We start from the raw sequence: 22,707 nt of genomic DNA, 5'->3' as shown, positions 1-22,707 counted from the left end.
GGATTAATTGTATTTCTGGAGAGGATATTTGGTACATTGTAGGTTGTGATAAAGTGATAACCATTTATTATTTAATTTTTTGAGTAAATTTTTCAAAGTGTTACATTCTGGGACATTGGTGGTAAAATTCATTGTTTGAAGGAGAAATAAATGACAGTTTTCATTGAACTTTATTATGAGAGATCATTTCTATAACAACCCGGTATAAATATAGGGCTTATGCCTGGCACTGCACTAAGCATTTACTTGATACTCATGACATTTCCATAACATAGATGGTATTTATTTAGACTAGTGACCTTATGCTCCTCTTTGCCTGGAGCAGTCCTAGTTTATGCCTGTTGTCCAAGTATATTATTAAAGCACTTCATTTTATTCTCAAAAGTGCTCTGGTTTGGCTGACAAATTTTATGGTTACCCTTTCCTTATCCAAAGGCTGAGAGAACAGATGATGAAGCTGGTTTCCTAAGGAAGTTTATGACTCTGAAGACCCATTTAATTTTCAGTCACAGCTTTCCTGTTGCTTTATTATAAAAAGTAAATATAGATTTTTACCTTTCAATCATGCTTTATAAAGGCATTTCTCGGTCATATAGCTTGCATTCCAGCAACCTTTGGGTTTTACTCATGCCTTTTATAGAATGTCTGACATCTTCCTCTCTCGCCTCAAAAAATAATTACTTGTCTTTTTGTTGCATTTACTGGTTGTCTAGTTATCTGGTTCCTGGAAGTTTCTTGTTATGTGGTGAAGGGACAACATTAGTCCTTAGTATTTGGGTCCCTCAATGGACACAGACAATTGGCAAAGATAGCTCAGGAACAGATGACTGACATTCTTATTGCTTAAATATGTACCATGCAACAGTGGCATTAATTTGTTTTCCATTGTTTGCAGAGTCCCTGGATGAGATTTGAAGAAGTTTGTCAGTTAAAGGCAAGAAGACATCTTCTCAAGAGGGAGTAGCAGCGTGGCTGCCACTACCAGTTATCTCTTTGATGTGCTCTTATTTCACCATAATATGCCACAAGCAGCAGACACCAACAGTGGTAGAGGGGAAGCCCAGTGAGGGTGATGGCTTTGTTGGACCTGTGACACAAGGATTAGGGGTTCCCACAGAAGGGTTAGGACACATTTGATTTATTGCCTTGGCTGTTCTTCTGTGGGACTCTGCTGGAGTGGATCTCAATTATCTATGGCAAAAGAGTTGGGGAATCCAGCCAGAAGTATCTTGATGCTGATGATCTTTGTGCAGGGAGAATGATGTGCTAGAGTTCTGCTGAAGAATTACAGACAGAGCAGAGTATCAGAAAGCACAGTGCAAAAAGCCAGAGAGGCATCTATTCTTGTTGCATCTTTATGAATATATTACACAAAACTGCTTTTAAAGATAATTAGTTGACTCTCTTTAAGAATTTATTTCTACTACTCAGTGTAACCATTTTCTTCAAAACAGATTTTGCTGTTTGTTTGTATGTTATGACAATACTTACCATTATTATCAATTCTCAGTGTTGTGTTTTAGAAGCAGGTTTTTATCAGCTGGTGTTACAGGCATTCAGAGGTATTTCATAATACCAAGGGTATCATTAGGAACATCTTTACTCTTAATGCATTGGTTTTTTTAGGGTTGTTGGTACACTACTATATAAAAGAAAACCTAATTCCTTGTATGAGAAAATATTATTGCTAAACATATATTTATTGAGATGGTATTTTAGCAAAATGCCTTATTTTGGAAATTAATTTAGAAGTTATATTGTTTTTCTCAAATAAATTGATTTTTGTAATTAAAAAAGTTCTTGTATGATTGCCTCTTGTTTTAGCTCCTTTCAATTAGTAATATATTTGAGCAAGTTGTTTTTAAAATTTTAACACATATTTTTCTGGGTATCTTTTATAGGATAACTTTTCTACATTTACTTTTTTGGGTGAACATTTTCTTGATAAATGTTTTTAAAAGAGTTGCTCCTTTTTCACCAATATTAGTGAAAAGGCTTTATCTTAGAAGAATTTGCTATGTTATTTTATTTTTTATTTATTTTTTAATATTTATTTATTTATTTGGCTGGGTCGGGTCTTAGTTGCGGCACATGGGATCTTTTTTTTTTTTTTTTAATGTGGGGGTCACTTCCCAGATACTTTATTTTTTATTTTTTTACATCTTTATTGGAGTATAATTGCTTTACAATGGTGTGTTAGTTTCTGCTTTATAACAAAGTGAATCAGTTATACATATACATATGTCCCCATATCTCTTCCCTCTTGCATATCCCTCCCTCCCACCCTCCCTATCCCACCCCTCCAGGCGATCACAAAGCACTGAGCTGATCTCCCTGTGCTATGCGGCTGCTTCCCACTAGCTATCTACCTTACGTTTGGTAGTGTATATATGTCCATGCCTCTCTCGTGCTTTGTCACAGCTTACCCTTCCCCCTCCCCATATCCTCAAGTCTATTCTCTAGTAGGTCTGTGTCTTTATTCCTGTCTTACCCCTAGGTTCTTCGTGACATTTTTTTTCTTAAATTCCATATATATGTGTTAGCATACGGTATTTGTCTTTCTCTTTCTGACTTACTTCGCTCTGTATGACAGACTCTAGGTCTATCCACCTCATTACAAATAGCTCAATTTCATTTCTTTTTATGGCTGAGTAATATTCCATTGTATATATGTGCCACATCTTCTTTATCCATTCATCCGATGATGGACACTTAGGTTGTTTCCATCTCCGGGCTATTGTAACTAGAGCTGCAATAAACATTTTGGTACATGACTGTTGTTGAATTATGGTTTTCTCAGGGTATATGCCCAGTAGTGGGATTGCTGGGTCATATGGTAGTTCTATTTGTAGTTTTTTAAGGAACCTCCATACTGTTCTCCACAGTGGCTGTATCAATTTACATTCCCACCAACAGGCGGCACATGGGATCTTTTGTTGTGGTGTGCGGGCTGTTTGTTGTGGCATGCGGGCTTCTCTCTAGTTGCGACACGCAGGCTCAGGAGTTGCGGCATGCAGGCTGTCTAGTTGTGGTGCAGGCTCTAGAGTGCACAGGCTTAGTTGCCCCTCTGCATGTGGGATCTTAGTTCCCTGACCAGGGGTCAAACCTGCGTCCCCTGCATTGGAAGGTGGATTCTTAACCACTGGACCACCAGGGAAGTCCCCCTGTATTACTTATTTTAAGTAAACATTTCATTTAATAGCATTTCTTGGACTGTTAATGTGTAATAATTGAGAATTTGGAATATACTGAAATACAAAAGAAAATAAAAGTTACTCAGAATTCCATCAGAATTAAGATTTTGGTTTGTCTCCTTTCCACATATCTACACGTGTCCTCCTGCCCACCTCTTCAAAAACAACAACTCCAAGAGATAGTTTTGTGTTTAACTAATGCTTTCTGTAGGTAGGTACTGCCTCTGGGGAAAAATTGTACTGTATTATTTGTCAATAAACCTTTTGACTTCTGCAAAGAAAATGCCTGTTCTAGATTATTGTGTGTGCATGTGTGTTTGTGTGTGTATTTAATATTGTGACGTGTATAGAAATGTTTTCCGTGGTATTATGTTTTAAATTTTTTCATGATGAAATTGGTTACCCAATTTGTTCCAATAACTATAGACATTGATAATCATCGTTTTTGAAGGTACTCTACCTTACCAATTCTTGGATCATCATTCCAGCTTATTCACAGACTCTAGAAGTCACAAATGATTTTAACCTTGTTGTTGGAAATAGCAACTTCTAAGACTGGTCAGGATTAAATGCAGTTTGATTGCTGTTAAGGTACTGTTGTGTCCTTCCTCCAAGAAGAGAGAAAGGTGTAGGCTGATTTCCCCCCCATCATTCTCTACCACTCTGGCTCAGCCCTATATGCTTAGCCTTTTTCAAAAGACATTCCTGAGCCTTGCCCATCTACTTTAGAATTCGTCAAGTTCTTTGACGTTTTTTTTGGTGTGGCATGATGTGTAGGCTTGTGGACAGCTCTGATACAAAGAAAATGAAATAGAAGAATATAGGAGAGAAGAAAAAATAATAAATAGGGTTGGGGTTTAACTTTACTAATGTATCAAAAACTAAGTACAGGTATTCTGTTTTCACATATAACGTTTTCTTAAAAATATGCTTAAAAATGTTTTCTTAAATACACATAAAATGTAGATAAGAGACGTCACATTTTATTTGGAGTTAGGAAGTAGGCAGTACTCAAAGTACTGAAAATAGTTTAAAGTTCCTGTTTACACTTTACCTTGAAGGCATAATCTTCAGTGACTTATTTCTAGCATGTTCTTTGATTCTGTTTTCCTCTATAACATTTAAATTATTGAGCTAAGTCCAATAAGGGTCCAGTTGAGGCTGAACATATCTGTTTTTGCCTTACCTAATGATTCCTCCCATTCACCCCAAGCACATTCAACTTACATGTGCTGAAATGAAAGCTCCATGTACACAGCTGTATCCCTCTCTCCTAGAATAATACTTAGTACACAGAAGGCACTCAAAAAGTATTGGTTGAATGAATGAGTGAACTTATAATTGTCTTAATTGTATAAGATCTGAGGTCTACAGTTATTATTAATATGAATCCTTTGCTGCTTTGTTGTTACTCATTTATATAAAATTATAATGAGATAACTTTAACATATTAAAAAATTTTACGAATGCAGTGATACAAATATGATGCTATTGATTGAAGTTGAACTTTAGGCTGGCAGGCAGCATTCTTATACAGTTAACCTGTGTAAGTCAGTTAATTTAGAAAACTATTGATTTGGCACTGAAAAGGCAGTTTAGGGTAATCATTGATTACTGGATATAAGTGTGGCCATTGGAAGTTTGAGGACCATTGAATGTGTTAGATAGAGTATGTATGTGTGAGAAAAGGTAGAATGTATGAATATAATAAAAATAGAATATTGAGGAAAGACCCCCATACTTGAAGAAATTCTACTGTTAATGAGTGCTCTTATTTCAAGCAAATTATAAAATATTATAATCCTAGATTAATACAAAGAATAATTTGAATTCACTTTATCTAAAGTGAAGGATTTAATATTCAGAGAAGTTTCTTTACTAGTACCTCCCAGTGTGAGATTTTGAAAATATGAACTTTGTTCAAACCCTTCTTATTTCATCTTGTTTTTATTTGTTCAACCCATGAGGGGCCTGAGAGATTTGGAAGTTCTTTTGTGTTTGAAGCAGACAAGTTTGAGATGGTATGATGCTTCTTTTGGAACCAAGGAAGATAATACCGTCTGGAAGAGTGTGGGATGTAGAGTACTCCTCCACTTTAGGGGAGGAGTAAAAGCCATCCATATATATACACACATACATATATTTATGTATATGTGTGTGTATATAAAGTCACCAGGGTGGCTTAATACTAATAAATTAGATAAGAACATTTCAGGATTCATTCATTCTACGACACATTTATACAACAACAACATTGAGTAACAATACTGGAAGCTCTTTAAATCATGCTACCATGTTTTCTTTTTGCAAAAAACAGTATTTATTCTATGCCTCAGGATCTAGCCCACTGAAGCTGAGAGAAGTGAAAAGAGAAATTGACACCTTGGGCTAAAACCTTGTTTGTGTGTGTTCATTGGGAAGGTTTAGATGCCAGTATCATTCTAGTAATTATCTTAGGCTTCATTCATTGCAATATAGTATCTTAGGGGTCATAGAAACATCTATACATACATACAGCTTCTTTTGTGACTTTAAATTAAATGTCTTTGTTTTGGTGTTTAAATGCCAGATTGAAAGAAGCAAACTACAGTTAACCCTTGAACAGTGCGCTGGGGCTGGGGGGTGGCATGTCGTAGGGGCGCTGACCCTCTGTGCAGTCAAAAATTCATGTATAATTTATAGTTGGCCTTCTATATGAGCGGTTCCTCCTTATCCACTCTTCCGCATCTACCACTTCAACCAACCATGGCTTGTATACTACTGTAGTATTTACTGTTGAAAAAAATCTGCATATAAGGGGACCCGTGCAGTTCAAACCCATGTTGTTTAGGGGTCAACTGTGTGTGTGTATATATGCTTATACTATGTATATATACACACTGTATATTACAAACTCTGTGTGTGTGTGTGTATATGCTTAGACTATATTTACTTTATCTGCTAAAGAGCATTGTGACTATGGGAAATTATAGATTCAAGAATTAGGAAAGAATTTTATCAAAATGCAGTTAAATCTTTGTCTAATATTGTTTCCATTTCTATTCTTTTAGGTAAGCAGAATTTTGTATAGTTTCTGTACAGCTTTCAAACGGTCTTCTAGACAGGTATCTGATGTTAAAGACTCAGTTATTCCTACCCCTGACAGTGATGTATTTACCTTCAGTGTCTCCTTGGAGGTAAAAGAAGATGATGGAAAAGGAAACTTTAGGTGAGGTTGTTTGGAAAGATTAAAAATTGGTATTGTGTCTGAAATATAATATTGGCTAATTTAAAGTTTCCAGAATATGCAATGTTGGTATAAAGCTTTAGGATGATAAAGAAATATTTCACTGGTGAATGCATGGTTCACTTTTGTCATGCTTTTCAGATATTTTATGTAAATTATTTTCTTAATATTTTAAAATACTGATATTTACTGTAGAAAATTTAGTAAAATAATAAAATTAGAATAAAAAGCTATGGTTTTGTCAGCCACAATCACTTTTAATATTTGATTTCTAGGGTGTATTTTTATACAGTTGTATATATATATATAGTTTTTTCTTTTAACTTCATGATATAAGAATTTTTCAATTAAAATATTCTTAAAATCATTTTTAATGGTTACCAGTAGTATATTGTATGGTTTGACCATCATTTAATTAACCATTTCCTTCTGCTGTGTATTTGGAATGTTCTTCTTTAGTTCAAAAATAGGCAGATAATAGGAAACAGTTATACTCTTTAATGATCAGTTATGGGCCTTTACTTTGCCTTTGTTTCTAACCATAATTGTTAGGTAGGTATTTTACCTGTTTTTTACAGATACAGAAATTGAGTCTTAGGTCAAATAAGTTGCTAAAGGTTATTTTTCCTTTTCAGATAAGGCAACCTATATTTTAGACACTAAACTGTTTTTGTTTTGTTTTTTTTAGACACTTATTGTTTTAATGAACTAATTCTTGAGAATTGTCAGTCTGGCCTAGGCTAGAATTTAACTTGCCCTGATCTGTACCTCTTTGTTCATCTTTTATTTATATTTACTTGGATTTGTCACAGTCATCTCAAACTCTAGATGTTTAAAAGTAAGCTCTTCTCAATTTTTGCCTTGGGTTTCACTGTGTTAAAGGCATTCATGCAACCAGCTAAACCAGAAATGTGACAGTCTTAAAAGTAATTAAATAAACCATGTTCCTAAATGTGTTAAAATTTAAAAACTAAAATTTGAAATGATGTCATTTAAAAAGTTTTGTTTTTAATCTCGTTAGGGATAAATTATAAGGCTCTTGTAAACCCAGTTTAAAAATTAATAACAACTCTGTTTTGCTGACTGTAAAGTTTGTAGTTACTCTGTGGCAAGATGAGAGTTAGGATAGCTTAAGAATAAGGGTGTTGTTGCTTAAATAGTTTGTTGGCTCATTCTAACCTTGAAAGAGAGATCTTTTTTATTGTTTTTAATTATTGTTAATTCCTCTTCTTTTTGCATATTTCAGTCCTGTGCCTAAGGATAGAGATAAATTTTATTTCAAATTAAAACAAGGAATAGAGAAGAAGGTTGTGATTACAGTGCAGCAACTTTCTAACAAAGAATTAGCTATTGAAAGGTAAGCAGCTTGCTCCTAAATGCTACCAAAACTTGTATTGACATTGTTACTGTGTTTCAAGAGACATACTATTGAATCTCAGCTGTATTACTTACTGTGGCTTTTCACCATGCTTCAGTTTCTCCATTTAAAAATGAGAATGAGAAACCTAATGCTTTCCCCACTTAAATAAGTTAGATATAACTGGTTCATTGAAAATGTCAATTGATGGGGAAAATAAACATGAAATGGCTTTGTTTTATCAGTAATAACTGCTTCTACCCTATTTGGGCTTTTTCTGTCTCTCCCTTATTTACATATAGGACAAATACCTTAACTTCTCATTCATTTTGATTATTAAAAAGTCCATTAAGTTACTGAGATATCAGAATTTTTAAGAGATACATCTTTAAAATATATAAACACACATGCACATATATACACACACGTGTGTCTGCATGCGTTTATATATTTATGTCTATATTTTAATTTTTCTGTTAGCAGTAGACATAGCAATATTTTAATCTTTTTATTTAGAGGTAATTTCAAACTTACAGAAGACTTAAAAAAAAAGAAAAAAAAACCTAGTACAGAGAATACCTGCATGCTCTTTACTCAGAATCACTTATTAATAACATTTTACCCCATTTGCTTTGCACCCACTTTCTCAATCTCTCTCTCTCTCTCTGTGTCTCAGTCTTTCTCTCCCTCCCTCCACCCCGGCACACACGCACAGACACGTGATTGTTTTTCTAAACAATTTAAGAGTAAGTTACATACATCATGGTGTTTTATCCCTATCTACTTCCTTAGGAAATGTATATTTCCTAAAAATAGGGATACGAATATCTCTTATTTAACCACATTATTTGTATCAACCTCAGTAAACTTAGCTTTCATACAATACTTTTTATCTAACCTACTATTTGTCTCTAATTTTGTCGGTTAACCCAATACCATCCTTTCCCCCCATCCAATTTAGGATTTACATTAAGGTCAGATATTGCATTTAGCTGCCATATGTCTTTAGGTTTCTTTAATTTGGAAAGATTTCCACAGTCTTTCTCTCTCTTTTTTTTTTTCTCTCTCTTTTAAAACATGGACTTTTTTTAAAAAAAATAAATTTATTTATCTATTATTTTTGGCTGCATTGGATCTTTGTTGCTGCATGCGGGCTTTATCTAGTTGTGGTGAGCAGGGACTACTCTCTGTTGTGGTGTGCAGGATTCTCATTGCGGTGGCTTCTCTAGTTGTGGAGCATGGGCTCTAGGTGCGCGGGCTTCAGTAGTTGTGGCTTGTGGGCTCTAGAGTGCAGGCTTAGTAGTTGTGGTGCACGGGCTTAGTTTCTCCGCAGCATGTGGGGTCTTCCCAGACCACAGATCAAACCTGTGTCCCCTGCATTGGCAGGCAGATTCTTTAACTACTGTGCCACCAGGAAGTCCCATCAAAATGGACATTTTTCAAGAATACATCCCTTTCCCTCTTTTTATTTTTCTTATTTCTTTTTTTATTTTTTACACTATATTTATTTATTTTTTGCATCTTTATTGGAGTATAATTGCTTTATAATGTTGTGTTAGTTTCTGCTGTACAACAAAGTGAATCAGCTATATATATATATATATATATATATATATATATATATATATACATACATACATCCCCATATCCCCTTCCTCTTGAGCCTCCCTCCCATCCTCCCTATCCCACCCCTCTAGGTTGTCACAAAGCGTCGAGCTGATCTCCCTGTGCTATGCAGCAGCTTCCCACTAGCCATCCATTTTACATTTGGTAGTGTATATATGTCAATGCTACTCTCTCACTTAGTCCCAGCTTCCCCTTCCCCCGCTGTGTCCTCAAGTCTGTCCTATACATCTGCATCTTTATTCCTGCCCTGCCACTAGGTTCATCAGTACCATTTTCATAGATTCCAGATATATGCGTTATTATACGGTATTTGTTTTTCTGACTTACTTCACTCTTATGACAGTCTCTAGGTCCATCCACGTCTCTACAAATGACCCAATTTCGTTCCTTTTAATGGTTGAGTAATATTCCATTGTATATATGTGCCACATCTTCTTTATCCATTCATCTGTCAATAGACATTTAGGTTGCTTCCATGTCCTGGCTGTTGTAAATAGTGCTGAAATGAACATTGTGGTATATGACTCTTTTTGAATTATGCTTTTCTCAGGGTATATGCCCAGTAGTGGGATTGCTGGGTCATATAGTAGTTCTAGTTTTAGTTTAAGGAAACTCCATGCTGTTCTCCATAGTGGCTATATCAATTTACATTCCCACCAACAGTGTAGGAGGGTTCTCTTTTCTCCATACCCTCTCCAGCATTTATTGTTTGTAGATTTTTTGATGATGACCATTCTGACCAGTGTGAGGTGATACCTCATTTTGGCTTTGACTTGCATTTCTCTAATGATTAGTGATGTTGAGCATCTTTTCATGTGTTTGTTGGCAATGTGTAAGTCTTCTTTGGAGAAATGTCTGTTTAGGTCTTCCGTCCATTTTCGGATTGGGTTGTTTATTTTTTTGAAATTGAGCTGCATGAGCTGCCTGTGGATTTTGGAGATTAATCCTTTGTCAGCCGCTTCATTTGCAAATATTTTCTCCCATTCTGAGGGTTGTCTTTTTGTCTTGTTTATGGTTTCCTTTGCTGTGCAAAAGCTTTTAAGTTTCATTAGGTCCCATTTGTTTATTTTTGTTTTTATTTCTATTACTCTAGGAGGTGGATCAAAAAAGATCTTGCTATGATTTATGTCAAAGAGTGTTCTTCCTATGTTTTCCTCTAAGAGTTATATAGTATCTGGTCTTATATTTAGGTCTCTAATCCATTTTGAGTTTATTTTTGTGTATGGTGTTAGGGAGTGTTCTAATTTCATTCTTTTACATGTAGCTGTCCAGTTTTCCTGGCACCACTTATTGAAGAGGCTCTCTTTTCTCCATTGTATATTCTTGCCTCCTTTGTCAAAGATAATGTGACCAGAGTTGCATGGGTTTATCTCTGGCCTTTCTATCCTGTTCCATTGATCTGTGTTTCTGTTTTTGTGCCAGAACCGTACTGTCTTGATTACTGTAGCTGTGTAGTATAGTCTGAAGTCTGGGAGCCTTAATTTTGAGCATTAATTTTGTATCCTGCTACTTTACAAAATTCATTGATTAGCTCTGGTAGTTTTCTGGTGTCATCTTTAGGATTTTCTGTGTATAGTATCATGTCATCTGCAAACAGTGAGAGTTTTATTTCTTCTTTTCTAACTTGGATTCCTTTTATTTCTTTTTCTTCTCTGATTGCTGTGGCTAAAACTTCCAAAACTATTTTGAATAATAGTGGTGAGAGTGGACAACCTTGTCTTGTTCCTGATCTTAGAGGAAATGGTTTCAGTTTTTCAGCATTGAGAATGATGTTCGCTGTGGGTTTGTCATATATGGCTTTTATTATGTCATGTAGGTTCCCTCTGTGCCCACTTTCTATAGAGTTTTTATCATAAATGTGTGTTGAATTTTGTTGAAAGCTTTTTCTACATCTATTGAGATTATCATATGGTTTTTACCCTTCAGTTTGTTAATATTGTGTATCACATTGATTGATTTGTGTATATTGAAGAATCCTTGCATTCCTGGGATAAACCCCACTTGATCATGGTGTATGATCCTTTTAATGTGCTGTTGGATTCTGTTTGCTAGTATTTTGTTGAGGATTTTTGCATCTATGTTCATCATAGATATTGGCCTGTAGTTTTCTTTTTTTGTGACATCTTTGTCTGGTTTTGGTATCAAGGTGATGGTGGCCTCATAGAATGAGTTTGGGAGTGTTCCTCCCTCTGCTATATTTTGGAAGAGTTTGAGAAGGATAGGTGTTAGCTCTTCTCTAAATGCTTGGTAGAATTTGCCTGTGAAGCGATCTGGTCCTGGACTTTTGTTTGTTGGAAGATTTTTAATTACAGTTTCAGTTTCAGTACTTGTGATTGGTGTGTTTGTATTTTCTTTTTCTTCCTGGTTCAGTCTCACAAGGTTTTGCCTTTCTAAGAATTTGTGCATTTCTTCCAGGTTGTCCATTTTATTGGCATATAGTAGCTTGTAGTAGTCTGTCATGATCCTTTGTATTTCTGAGGTGTCAGTTGTTACTTCTTTTTCATTTCTAATTCTGTTGATTTGAGTCGTCTTTTTTTTTCCTGATGAGTCTGGCTAATGGTTTATCAATTTTGTTTATTTTTTCAAAGAACCAGCTTTTAGTTTTATTGATCTTTGCTGTTGTTCCTGTTATTTATTTTTTCATTTATTTCTGGTCTGATCTTTATGATTTCTTTCCTTCTGCTAACTTTGGGGTTTTTTGTTCTTCTTTCTCTAATTGGTTTAGGTGTAAGGTTAGGTTGTTTACTTGAGGTGTTTCTTGTTTCTTGAGGTAGGATTGTATTGCTGTAAACTTCCCTCTTAAAACTGCTTTTGCTGCATCCCATATGTTTTGCGTCATCGTGTTTTCATTGTCATTTGTTTCTAGGTATTTTTTGATTTCCTCTTTGATTTCTTCAGTGATCTCTTGGTTGTTTAACAGCATATTGTTTAACCTCCATGTGTTTGTATTTTTTTACACTTTTTTTCCTGTAATTGATATCTAGTCTCATAGCGTTATGGTTGGAAAAGATGCTTGATATGATTTCAGTTTTCTTAAATTTACCAAGGCTTGATTTGTGACCCAAGATGCGATCTGTCCTGGAGAATGTTACGTGTGCACTTGAGAAGAAAGTGTATTCTGCTTTTTTTAAAAAAATAAATTTATTTATTTATTTTTTGGCTGCATTGGGTCTTTGTTGCTGTGCGTGGGCTTTTGTAGTTGTGGCGAGCAGTGGCTACTCTTCCTTGTGGGGCATGGTTTTCTCATTGTGGTGGCTTCTCCTTGTTGTTGAGCACGGGCTCTAGGCTTGCGGGCTTCAGTAGTTGTGGCAAGTGGGCTGTAGAATGCAGGCCCAGTAGTTGCAGTGCATGGGTTTAGTTGCTCCGCAGCATGTGGGATCTTCCCAGACCAGGGCTTGAACCCATGTCTCCTGCACTGGCAGGTAGATTCTTAACCAGTGTGCCACCAGGGAAGTCCTATTCTGTTGTTTTTGGATAGAATGTCCTATAAATATCAATTAAGTCTATCTGGTCTAATATGTCATTTAAAGCTTGTGTTTTCTTATTTATTTTCTGCTTGGGTGATCTATCCATTGGTGTAAGTGGGGTGTTAAAGTCCCCTACTATTATTGTGTTACTGTTGATTTCCCCTCTTATAGCATTTGTCTTATGTATTGAGGTGCTCCTATGTTGGGTGCATAGATATTTACAGTTGTTATATCTTCTTCTTCGATTGATCCCTTGATCGTTATGTTGTGTCCTTCTTTGTTTCTTGTAATAGTCTTTATTTTAAAGACTATTTTGTTTGATATGAATATTGCTACTCCAGATTTGTTTTGATTTCCATTTTTATGGACTATCTTTTTCCATCCCCTCACTTTCAGTCTGTATGTGTCCCTAGGTCTGAAGTGGGTCTCTTGTAGACAGCATATGTATAGGTCTTGTTTTTGTATCCATTCAGCCAGTCTGTGTCTTTTGGTTGGAGCATTTAATCCATTTACATTTAAAGTAATTATTGATATGTATGTTCCTATTACCATTTTCTTAATTGTTTTGGGTTTATTTCTGTAGGTTTTTCCCTTTGCTTGTGTTTCCTGTCTAGAGAAGTTCCTTTAGCATTTGTTGTAAAGCTGGTTTGCTGGTGCTGAATTCTCTTAACTTTTACTTGTATGTAAACCTTTGATTTCTCTGTCAAATCTGAATGAGATCCCTGCTGGGTAGAGTAATCTTGGTTGTAGGTTTTTCCCTTTCATCACTTTAAATATATCTTGCCCCTCCCTTCTGGGCTGTAGAGCTTCTGCTGAAAGATCAGCTGTTTACCTTATGGGGATTCCCTTGTATGTTATTTGTTGCTTTTCCCTTGCTGCTTTTAATATTTTTTCTTTGTGTTTAATTTTTGTTAGTTTGATTAATATGTGTCTTGGCGTGTTTCTCCTTGGGTTTATCCTGTATGGTACTCTCTGCACTTCCTGGACTTGATTGACTATTTCCTTTCCCATGTTGGAGAAGTTTTTGACTATAATCTCTTCAAATATTTCCTCAGACCCTTTCTTTTTTTCTTCTTCTTCTGGGACCCCTATAATTCAAATGTTGGTGCGCTTAATGTTGTCCCAGAGGGCTCTAAGACTGTCCTCCATTATTTTCATTCCTTTTCTTTACTCTGCTTTGCGGCAGTTATTTCCACCATTCTATCTTCCTGCTCACTTATCTGTTCTTCAGCGTCAGTTGTTCTGCTATTGATTCCTTTTGGCGTATTTTTAATTTCAGTTATTGTATTGTCCATTACTGTTTGTTTGCTCTTTAGTTCTTCTAGGTCCTTGTTAAACATTTCCTGTATTTTCTCTATTTTATTTCTGAGATTTTGTGTCATCTTTACTGTCATTACTCTGAATTCTTTTTCAGCTAGTTTGCCTATTTCCTCTTCATTTATTCAGTCTTGTGTGTTTTTATCTTGCTCCTTTGCCTGAAAGATATTTCTCTGTCTTCTCATTTTGTCTCATTTACAGTATTTGAGGTTTCCTTTCCCTAGGCTGCAGGGTCATAGTTCCTCTTGCTTCTGTTAGCTCTGCTCCCAGTGGTGAGGCTGGTCCAGTGGCTTGCGTAGGCTTCGTGTTGGGATGGACTTGTGCCTGCGTTCTGGTGGGTGGAGTTGAGTCTTCCCCCTGTTGAACAGGGCCGTGTCAGGTGGTGTGTTTTGGGGTGTCTGTGAGCTTAGTATGACTTTAGGTAGTCTGTGTACTGATGGGTGTGTTTGTGTTCCTGTCTTTGTTGTTTTATGTGAGGCATCCAGTGCTAGAGGCTGCTGGCAATTCAGTGGAGCCGGGTCTTGGATTCAGATAGAGGCCTCTGTGAGAGGTCTTGGTGGTTAATCTTCCCTGCAGCCAGGAATTCTCTAGTGGTCCAGTGTCCTGGACTTGGTGCTCCCACCTCAGAGTCTGAGGCCCCAGTTCCAGTCAAGGAACCAAGCCCCCACAAGTTGTTCGTACCAGTTATGCAGGGATCTTTACAGTCCTTTCCGGTGTCCAAGGTCTTCTGCTAGTGTTCAGCCAGTGTTCTATGAGAGTTGTTGCATCTATAAATATATTCCTGATGCATCCGTGGAGAGAGATGAACTCCACGTCTTCCTACTCCTCCTTTCCCCGCATCCGTGGAGAGAGATGAACTCCATGTCCTCCTACTCCTCCTTTCCCCTCTTTTTAATATAACATTGCTCAGTTTGGGTTTATCTAATATTTCCTCATGATTAAATTCAGATAGTTTATTTGCATAGGTGATGTTCTCTCCTTCACAGTGTATCACATTTGGAGGTGCTTGATAACCCTCTGTCCCTTTCTGGTGATGTTAAATTTGATTACCAGTCAAGATGTCTGGTTTCTCCATTGTAATTCCTTTTCCCCCCTGCCTCCCTTGCAGCTAGTAAGCAGTTTGTGGGGAGACCCATGAAAATATCTTGCTTCTCATCAAAATTTCCTCCTTGGTTTAGCTTTCATTCATAATTCTTGTCTGATCCAGTCTTGGATTAACTTAAATATAGAAATATAGGTGAAATAGTCAGATACCTAATTATGTTTTCTTTGTTAACTTAGATAAACATTTATGCATACATTTTAAAATATATTATACATAATAACTTAGAAATGTTGCTTTTTCCCCCCTCATGTTCATAAGACAAATTCATTCAGACTCTCCACAATAATCTTCGACATTAGTGTCTCCATCATCACTTAAGCTACTTCTTGAATAATTTTAAGGCATTTTTCCAGAGCACATTATCTCAAGTTGTTTGAGTTAAAGCACTTTTTGAATCAGTATATATCATTATCATTAGAAATTCTACCTAAGCCAGAATTTTACCTACCATTTGTATACCATTAAGATAGCTAAAAAAATTCATTCCATATATAACCACTTAACATATTGTTTTTATTTTAATATAATTAATGTCGATGATAATATTTAACAACTATGGGTTCATATGCTCAGCAGTAATTACCAAATCTGTTAAGTGTTTTTGCCTCCTTTTTCACACATTCTGTCAGATGACCTCTAAACATCCAAACTAAAATTAACTTGAGATTGCTTCAGGCTAATGGGTCTTCCCCAAAGAATACTTTGTTCAACATAGCAGACAGAATTTCCTGTGATATGGGCTATTTTTTAAATACTTCGATTTATCTTTGTTTTTTCAAAAAAGAAACTCTTGCCTTTTATTGGATTATATGTGGTACTTAATGTGTTTAAATCACAAAATGTATGTAGTGGAATTTAAGGTAATCCAGTAGGTGGCAGTCTTGTCATGAGAATTCTTAACCTCTGGTTTTTTTGTTTTTTTTTTATTTTTAAAGCATTGCTGCTGACAAAGTTCATTTATAGTATAAAGATATCGGTGTGAAAGTAAATCCTTCAAATTACATAATTTTGGCTTACTTTATGAGAAAATGATTTTTAAAAACAACTTCCCATTATGTGAAATTTCCAACATACACACAAGTAGAAAGAATAATATATTGAACGGCAGTGTACCCATCAGCCATTCTGAATGCTAATTTTCAGTATTTTGGTTTTTAAAAATATTAGTGTTTATCATGAAAAAATCTATTTCTCTGTGCATTCAAGGGTTCAAGCATTCCTCATGTGTAGATATTTGACAAATTATACTGTGATTATTGGTCTCAACCCCTTTGAAGGCAAGTACTGTGTCATTTATCTCAGAATCTCCAATATCTAGCCCTGTGCTAGGAACCAGAGCTTTGTAGTTACTTAGTCCTTACTTAGCACTTTCTCTGTGCTGAGCACTGTTCTAGGTGCTACTTATGAGGTATAGGTACTATTATCTTCATTGTACAGTCAGGGAAACTGAGGCACAGAGATGTTAAATAGCTTTCTCAAGGTTATACAATTAAATACCAAGTCTATCTGGTCTAGAATAAATATTCTTACTCTCTACTTCATTCTAAAAACTTGTTGAGTAAATGAATAAAAAGTATATAGAAATTTTATAAAGTTAAGAGTATTGACTACATTCACTGTAATGTGCAGAGAGTAATAGAACATTGCACCTAATAGAATCCTAACCTGTTTAGAGTGTATGTGAAAAATGCTCTCACATTTTGAAAATTTCTAATGTTCTTTTGCTTTTTTCAGTCACCTGTGTTAGATTTTACAAGTTAAGCTTTATTTAGGAACTGTACATAAGAAAGAAAATAATATTAACATTTTTGTGTGATGGCCATTGTAAAATTTAATTGTCATAACAACATGTGAGGAAAACATTTTAATTATTACCCTATTTTTTTTTGCAGAAGATAAGACAGAGGCTTAATCAGATTAAGTAACTTGGTCACTTGGCCAGGAACTGATAGAGCCAGGGTTTAAACCAAGGCCATCTGACTTCTGAGTGTATACTTTTAGAGACTGTACCCAATTAAATTTTGATTACGTGCTAAGTTTAAAATTAATCAAACCAGTTAGAAAATAAATGGATTGGCATTCTTTGGTGTATTTCCAGCAGAATTTGAAAGTGAGAGTATAGATGGGCATCCAAGTGATTGTTCAGTGACTTCAAACCCAGGGGCACCGTGCCCTGGGAGAAAAGCTGATAGATTTGTAGATGAGAAGACCAACAATAAGAGCTGAGAGGAGAAAGCAAGATGATTGTAATCTGAAATGTGTGAGAAGAGCAGCCTAAGCCTTATTATTGAGAGGCTCCAGTTAAAATGTTAAAGCAGATCTGAACAGGTCATTCTCTTTCTGGTGTTTCCAAAGTGGAGATAGCAATCTTCTCTGTCCCTCTCCAGCTGGCATTTTCATGGGTTTTGGTCTCATCGTGTGTAGAAATACTGCAAAAGATTTTCTTACATACCACAAATTGATGCGGATTTTTAAAGCTTTATTTAGTATTTTAAATACCCTAACACTATTATATAGCACCCACATCAATGCTTTGAATAGATTGCTGGTTTTGCTAGATACCCAAAAAGCGAGGGGGAAATTTTTCATTTCTTGCTGTATTAATTTTCTGACTAGTTGATTTTTGCCAAGTATTACTTCTTAATTTGTCATAAAATAATTCAGGGAAAATAATACCATATACATTTGGAAAATGGGTCTCTTTACAGCTCCCTAACAAGAAGTGGAGTTCTAATGATGGTAATTCCAGACCTTTTGGAGGGTTAGTCGGGAAGAGAATTTTGGCTTCAGGGTTTTATGTCTGTCAGATCACTTTGTTCCCAGGGATCTGCCCTGATGCTTGATGTGTGAACCAGAATGATGTATTGATACAGCAAGCAGAGTATAATTACTAGATTTGTTTTAAGTATACAGCTTTGTTTGTACTGAGTAACATGGGCCATTACTACTAGGAAGAAAGAATTTCCATGAATCACTTTTATCTGATCCTAATTTTGGGGAGTACAGTCTACATATACATTAAAGTATATATATATATAATATAAAACACATCATTATTAGAAAGCAGTTTGATCATTTGTAGAGTGATTCAGAGATGTGCCTGTTTTGATAATAAATTCTGCTTCAGTTCTTAATTTGTGCTTTCTGGCTTGCAGCAAACACTACATAGTGAGAAGTTGAAGTGTTAAGTACCATACCTCATAGCATGAGTGATTGACAGGTACCTTTCCTTGTGTTATTTTCTTGAGGAAAATGTTTCCAAGCCATGGAGTACTGAAAAAAGAAAATCACCTAGGGCTCTTTTCTTCTCACAGGATAAGCAATTTTCTAATATGATTTGATATCCCTAAAGTAGATAGATAGTAGAACCTGAACTGTTAATTATTTTGGGGCTGATATAATTGGATGTTAGACCATTCTGAGGGTCTTCTGCTGAATTTATGTAGCACTTATTTTTGCCTTCACCCTAGCAAGTTGTTATATAGTTTTATTTAGAAAGGAGCTCAAGTCACTGACTTTAAGTTGCCTAGATATAAAATCACGAGTTTTAGATGTCTTAATAATTTTTCTTAATGGACGTCATTTTTCTCCATCCTGAAAATGAGCAAAAGTTAGTGGGGTGATCCAAAGTCTGAATAATATATATTTCTTAAATTAATTAATTAATTGTTTATTTTTGGCTGCATTGGGTCTTTGTTGTTGCACATGACTTTCTCTAGTTGCGGTGATTGGGGGCTACTCTTCGTTGTGGTGCGCAGCCTTCTCATTGTGGTGGCTTTTCTTGTTGTGGAGCATGGGCTCTAGGTGCATGGGCTTCAGTAGTTGTGGCACGTGGGCTCAGTAGTTGTGGCTCACGGGCTCTAGAGCGCAGGCTCAGTAGTTGTGGTGCTTGGGCTTAGTTGCTCCGCGGCATGTGGGATCTTCCTGGACCAGGGCTTGAACCTGTGTTGGCTGGCTGCATTGGCAGGCAGATTCTTAACCACTGCGCCACCAGGGAAGCCCCTGCATAATATTTTACAAGCTGTTTTTGAACTTACTCATTTGTCTTCTTTGAGTTTTCATATAAGGCAGTAGAAAGGTAACTCTCTTTTACCTTAGAAAAACAGGATATATTTATACAAAATACTTTCATTGTTCTCTGATAGTTGTTTCAAGTGACAATTGATAAAGAGTTATCGGCATCATCAGGTGCTTTGGAGAATGAGAAATTGGAAGCTTCTACCTCTCTCAGCTTTTGGACTGGAACTTGTAATTAGGACAGAATTTTCAGTGTCTTCCATTGCTAGCTTTCGCTGGCACCCGGTGGTGGGGGGTGGTGGCACTCCAGAGGTATGTATATAATACTATTACCTTTTTAGCATCGTATCTTAAGAACTACTTTTTTCATATTAGCAATGAAAACGTACATTGCTTTCTGTGAAAAGTTTTTCTAAGTTTATTCTAGATGTCTTGGGGCTCTTTTTTTTTTTTTTTTTTTTTTTTTTTTGCGTTACGTGGGCCTCTCACTGTTGTGGTCTCTCCCGTTGCGGAGCACAGGCTCCGGACGCACAGGCTCAGCGGCCATGGCTCACGGGCCCAGCCGCTCTGCGGCATGTGGGATCCTCCCAGACCGGGGCACGAACCCGCGTCCCCTGCATTGGCAGGCGGACTCTCAACCACTGCGCCACCAGGGAAGTCCCTCAAATGAACTTTTAAATGTGAAATAATTACAGACTCACAGGAAGTTAAAATAATAGTATAGAGAGGCCCCATGTACACTTCCCCCAGCTTCCTCCAATGGTAACATCTTACATAACTATAGTATAATGTACAAACTAGGAAATTGACATTGGTACAATCAATAGACCTCTACTGGAGCTCTTTTTGAATTCTTTTGTAAATCGTAGTATGCTTCTATAATATAATAATAATTTCTTAATTAATTGTTTTTCCAATGGCAAAAGATCTTTACTTAGCTTTATTTAACTTAAGGTGACTAATCAAGATAGTTATGGACAAAGGGGCTACCAGGTCCTAGCAGAGGAGAGAGTTCCAGGTTGTTCAAATGTAGTAGTTTGGTTTTTTTTAAACTGAAATATATTTGACATATAACATTGTGTAAACTTAAGGTATACAACATGTTGATTTGATACATTTATATATTGTAATATGATTGCCATTGTAGCAGTAGTTAATACCTCTGTCATGTCATATAATTATCAATTATTTCTTCTTGAGGTTGGAATAATTAAGATCTAGTCTCTTAGAAAGTTTGATTATATACAGTGTTGTTGTCTGTATTCACTATACTGTGTGTTAGATCTCTAGGACTTATTTACTACTAGTTGCAAGTCTGTACTCTTAAACAACATCTCTCCTGTTCCCCCACTCCCCAGTAAACACCAGTTTACTCTTTGTTTTTACAAGTTTGACATTTTTAGATTCCACATATAAGTAATATCATACAGTTTTATGTCTCTGTCTGGCTTATCTCACTTAGCATAAAGTCCTCAAGATTCACTTTTGTTGTTGCAAATGGTGGGGTGTCCTTTTTTCTCATGGTTGAATAATATTCCACTGTATATACCACATCCTCTTTATGTATTCATTTACTGCCGGGCCCTTAGGGTGTTTCCATATCATGGCTGTTCCAAGTAATGCTGCGATAAACATGAGAGTGCAGTTATCTCTTTGATATCCTGTTTTCATTTCCTTTGGGTATATACCCAGAAGTGGAATTGCTGGATCATATGGTAGATCTATTTTTAACTTTTTGAGCAATCTTCATATTGTTTTCCATAGTGGCTATAACAATTTACATTCTTGATTTACTTTAAGAAAAATAACTTCTTAATTTATTGGTTTAAGAAATTTTGATTTCTAACCCGGCTGTTAAGTTATTAGAAGAGATGAGGTATTTTAACTGTATCCTATGCCAATTATCAATTTATTGCCTCTTGGTTCCAAATCTACCCTCTTACTTGATCTGCATTAGTGCAACTTTATGCTTCTTTGCAGCAAGCACAATATTAAATTGTGCCAGTAGAGGGTGCTGGAGAGATACCTCAGGAGGGAGGGACTCTTCTTGGTTCTGGTGTGCTGTGATTGTTCTTGCTCTTGCTACAAGATTCTGGGACATCCAGTGCTGCTGTGCTCCAGCTGTGCACACAGTGCATGCATTACCCCTGTGAACTCATAGTCCTGGTCCTGGCTCAGTGAGATCTTCCTGCAGCCCTCCAGATACAGACACTGTGGGCCTCAGGCTTTGTACCACTCTGCCTCTGAGCTGCCTCCGGGAGTCCTGATTTCCTTTGTTCACCTGCCGGCCACCCTTGGCTACCTGCACCCTAGAGGGTTGTTTCCTGTTTGCTTGTGGTCCAACTTTGCCTGGGCAGTCCAGAAAACTTCTTTGTCATCCACTGGGCTGCAGTCATATCTTCTACAGTGAGGTCAGAATACCAGCTTTAGGGGGAGGATCTTCTTTCCAAGTTTGCTCTTCTTTGGGGTATTCTTCCTCAGCCTTAGGTTGTTCTTTAGAATTCTCTTTATAGTCACTCTCCTATTACAGAGAAAAATTTTTTATAATAAACTTTTCCTGTTCAAATTATTTCTGTGCTCTCTCTCCTATTTGGACCTAAACTGACAGTATCTAATTGAACTAGTATCTAATGAAATTAACCAGTCCCACAGATAAATTTTCTGATACATTTCTGGGGGGGAAAAGTGTTTATTTTAGATAGTCTTCTTAACTGATAGTCTTTTAATTGTCATAATAATGGCAAGGATAATAACCACTATTTAATGATTTCTACCATATGTTAACATCCATCCCAAGTGTTTATTGCATAGTGTTTTTCATACTAAAGCAAGGAATCCTATAAATTATCTTTTTATTTACTTTTTTTTTTTTGGCAGAGGGAGGAAACTAAAGTGTTATTTTGCCTGCTAAGAAATAGCTAAGAAGAGGCAACATGAGGATTTGAATCCAGGACTTTTTGCTAGTCTTCCTAAAGTCTTTGTATTTGTCTCTTTTGTATGACTTTTTTTGGGGTAGGGACAAGGGGAGGTATTAAGTATCTATAGATATGATATAATTATTTTATATCGCTAGTAAACACTGCTTAGTTACTAATATTTTGTTCTTATTTATAATGGCAGCATAGTTTTTTTTTCTTTTTAAAGATCTTGGCTGATTTGAAGGGAAGTGGGAGGAATGACTACATAAAATGTTATTTTTATTTAGTAGGACTTTAGGCAGTTAATTAACAAAAGTGAAATAACAGGGGGTGCAGGTTCGATCCCTGGTCGGGGAACTAAGATCCCACATGCTGTGCAACCAAAAAAAAAAAAAACAAAACGCAAGTCAACAAAAGTTAAATAAGTCTTACGTGTGACTACTGTATTTGTGCTTTAAATATTAATTTGATTTTTTCTAT

General features: G+C 36.1%; 1 protein-coding gene across 5 annotated transcripts in view; it reads left to right on the top strand.

Annotated features, from left to right (window-relative positions):
* RABGAP1L (RAB GTPase activating protein 1 like) overlaps window positions 1-22,707 on the top strand; it is a 689,413-nt gene that overhangs the window by 79,102 nt on the left and 587,604 nt on the right. For all 5 annotated transcript variants that reach the window (XM_060132737.1, XM_060132738.1, XM_060132736.1 and 2 more), the window contains exons 6-7: window positions 6,245-6,402; window positions 7,667-7,777. In XM_060132737.1, the coding sequence (XP_059988720.1) occupies window positions 6,245-6,402; window positions 7,667-7,777 (269 nt within the window). The remainder of the gene's footprint in view (window positions 1-6,244; window positions 6,403-7,666; window positions 7,778-22,707) is intronic.

This window comes from Lagenorhynchus albirostris, chromosome 2 (assembly GCF_949774975.1).
Source record: "Lagenorhynchus albirostris chromosome 2, mLagAlb1.1, whole genome shotgun sequence".
NCBI classification, from domain to species: Eukaryota; Metazoa; Chordata; class Mammalia; order Artiodactyla; family Delphinidae; genus Lagenorhynchus; species Lagenorhynchus albirostris.
This window is presented reverse-complemented; position numbering and strand designations above follow the sequence as displayed.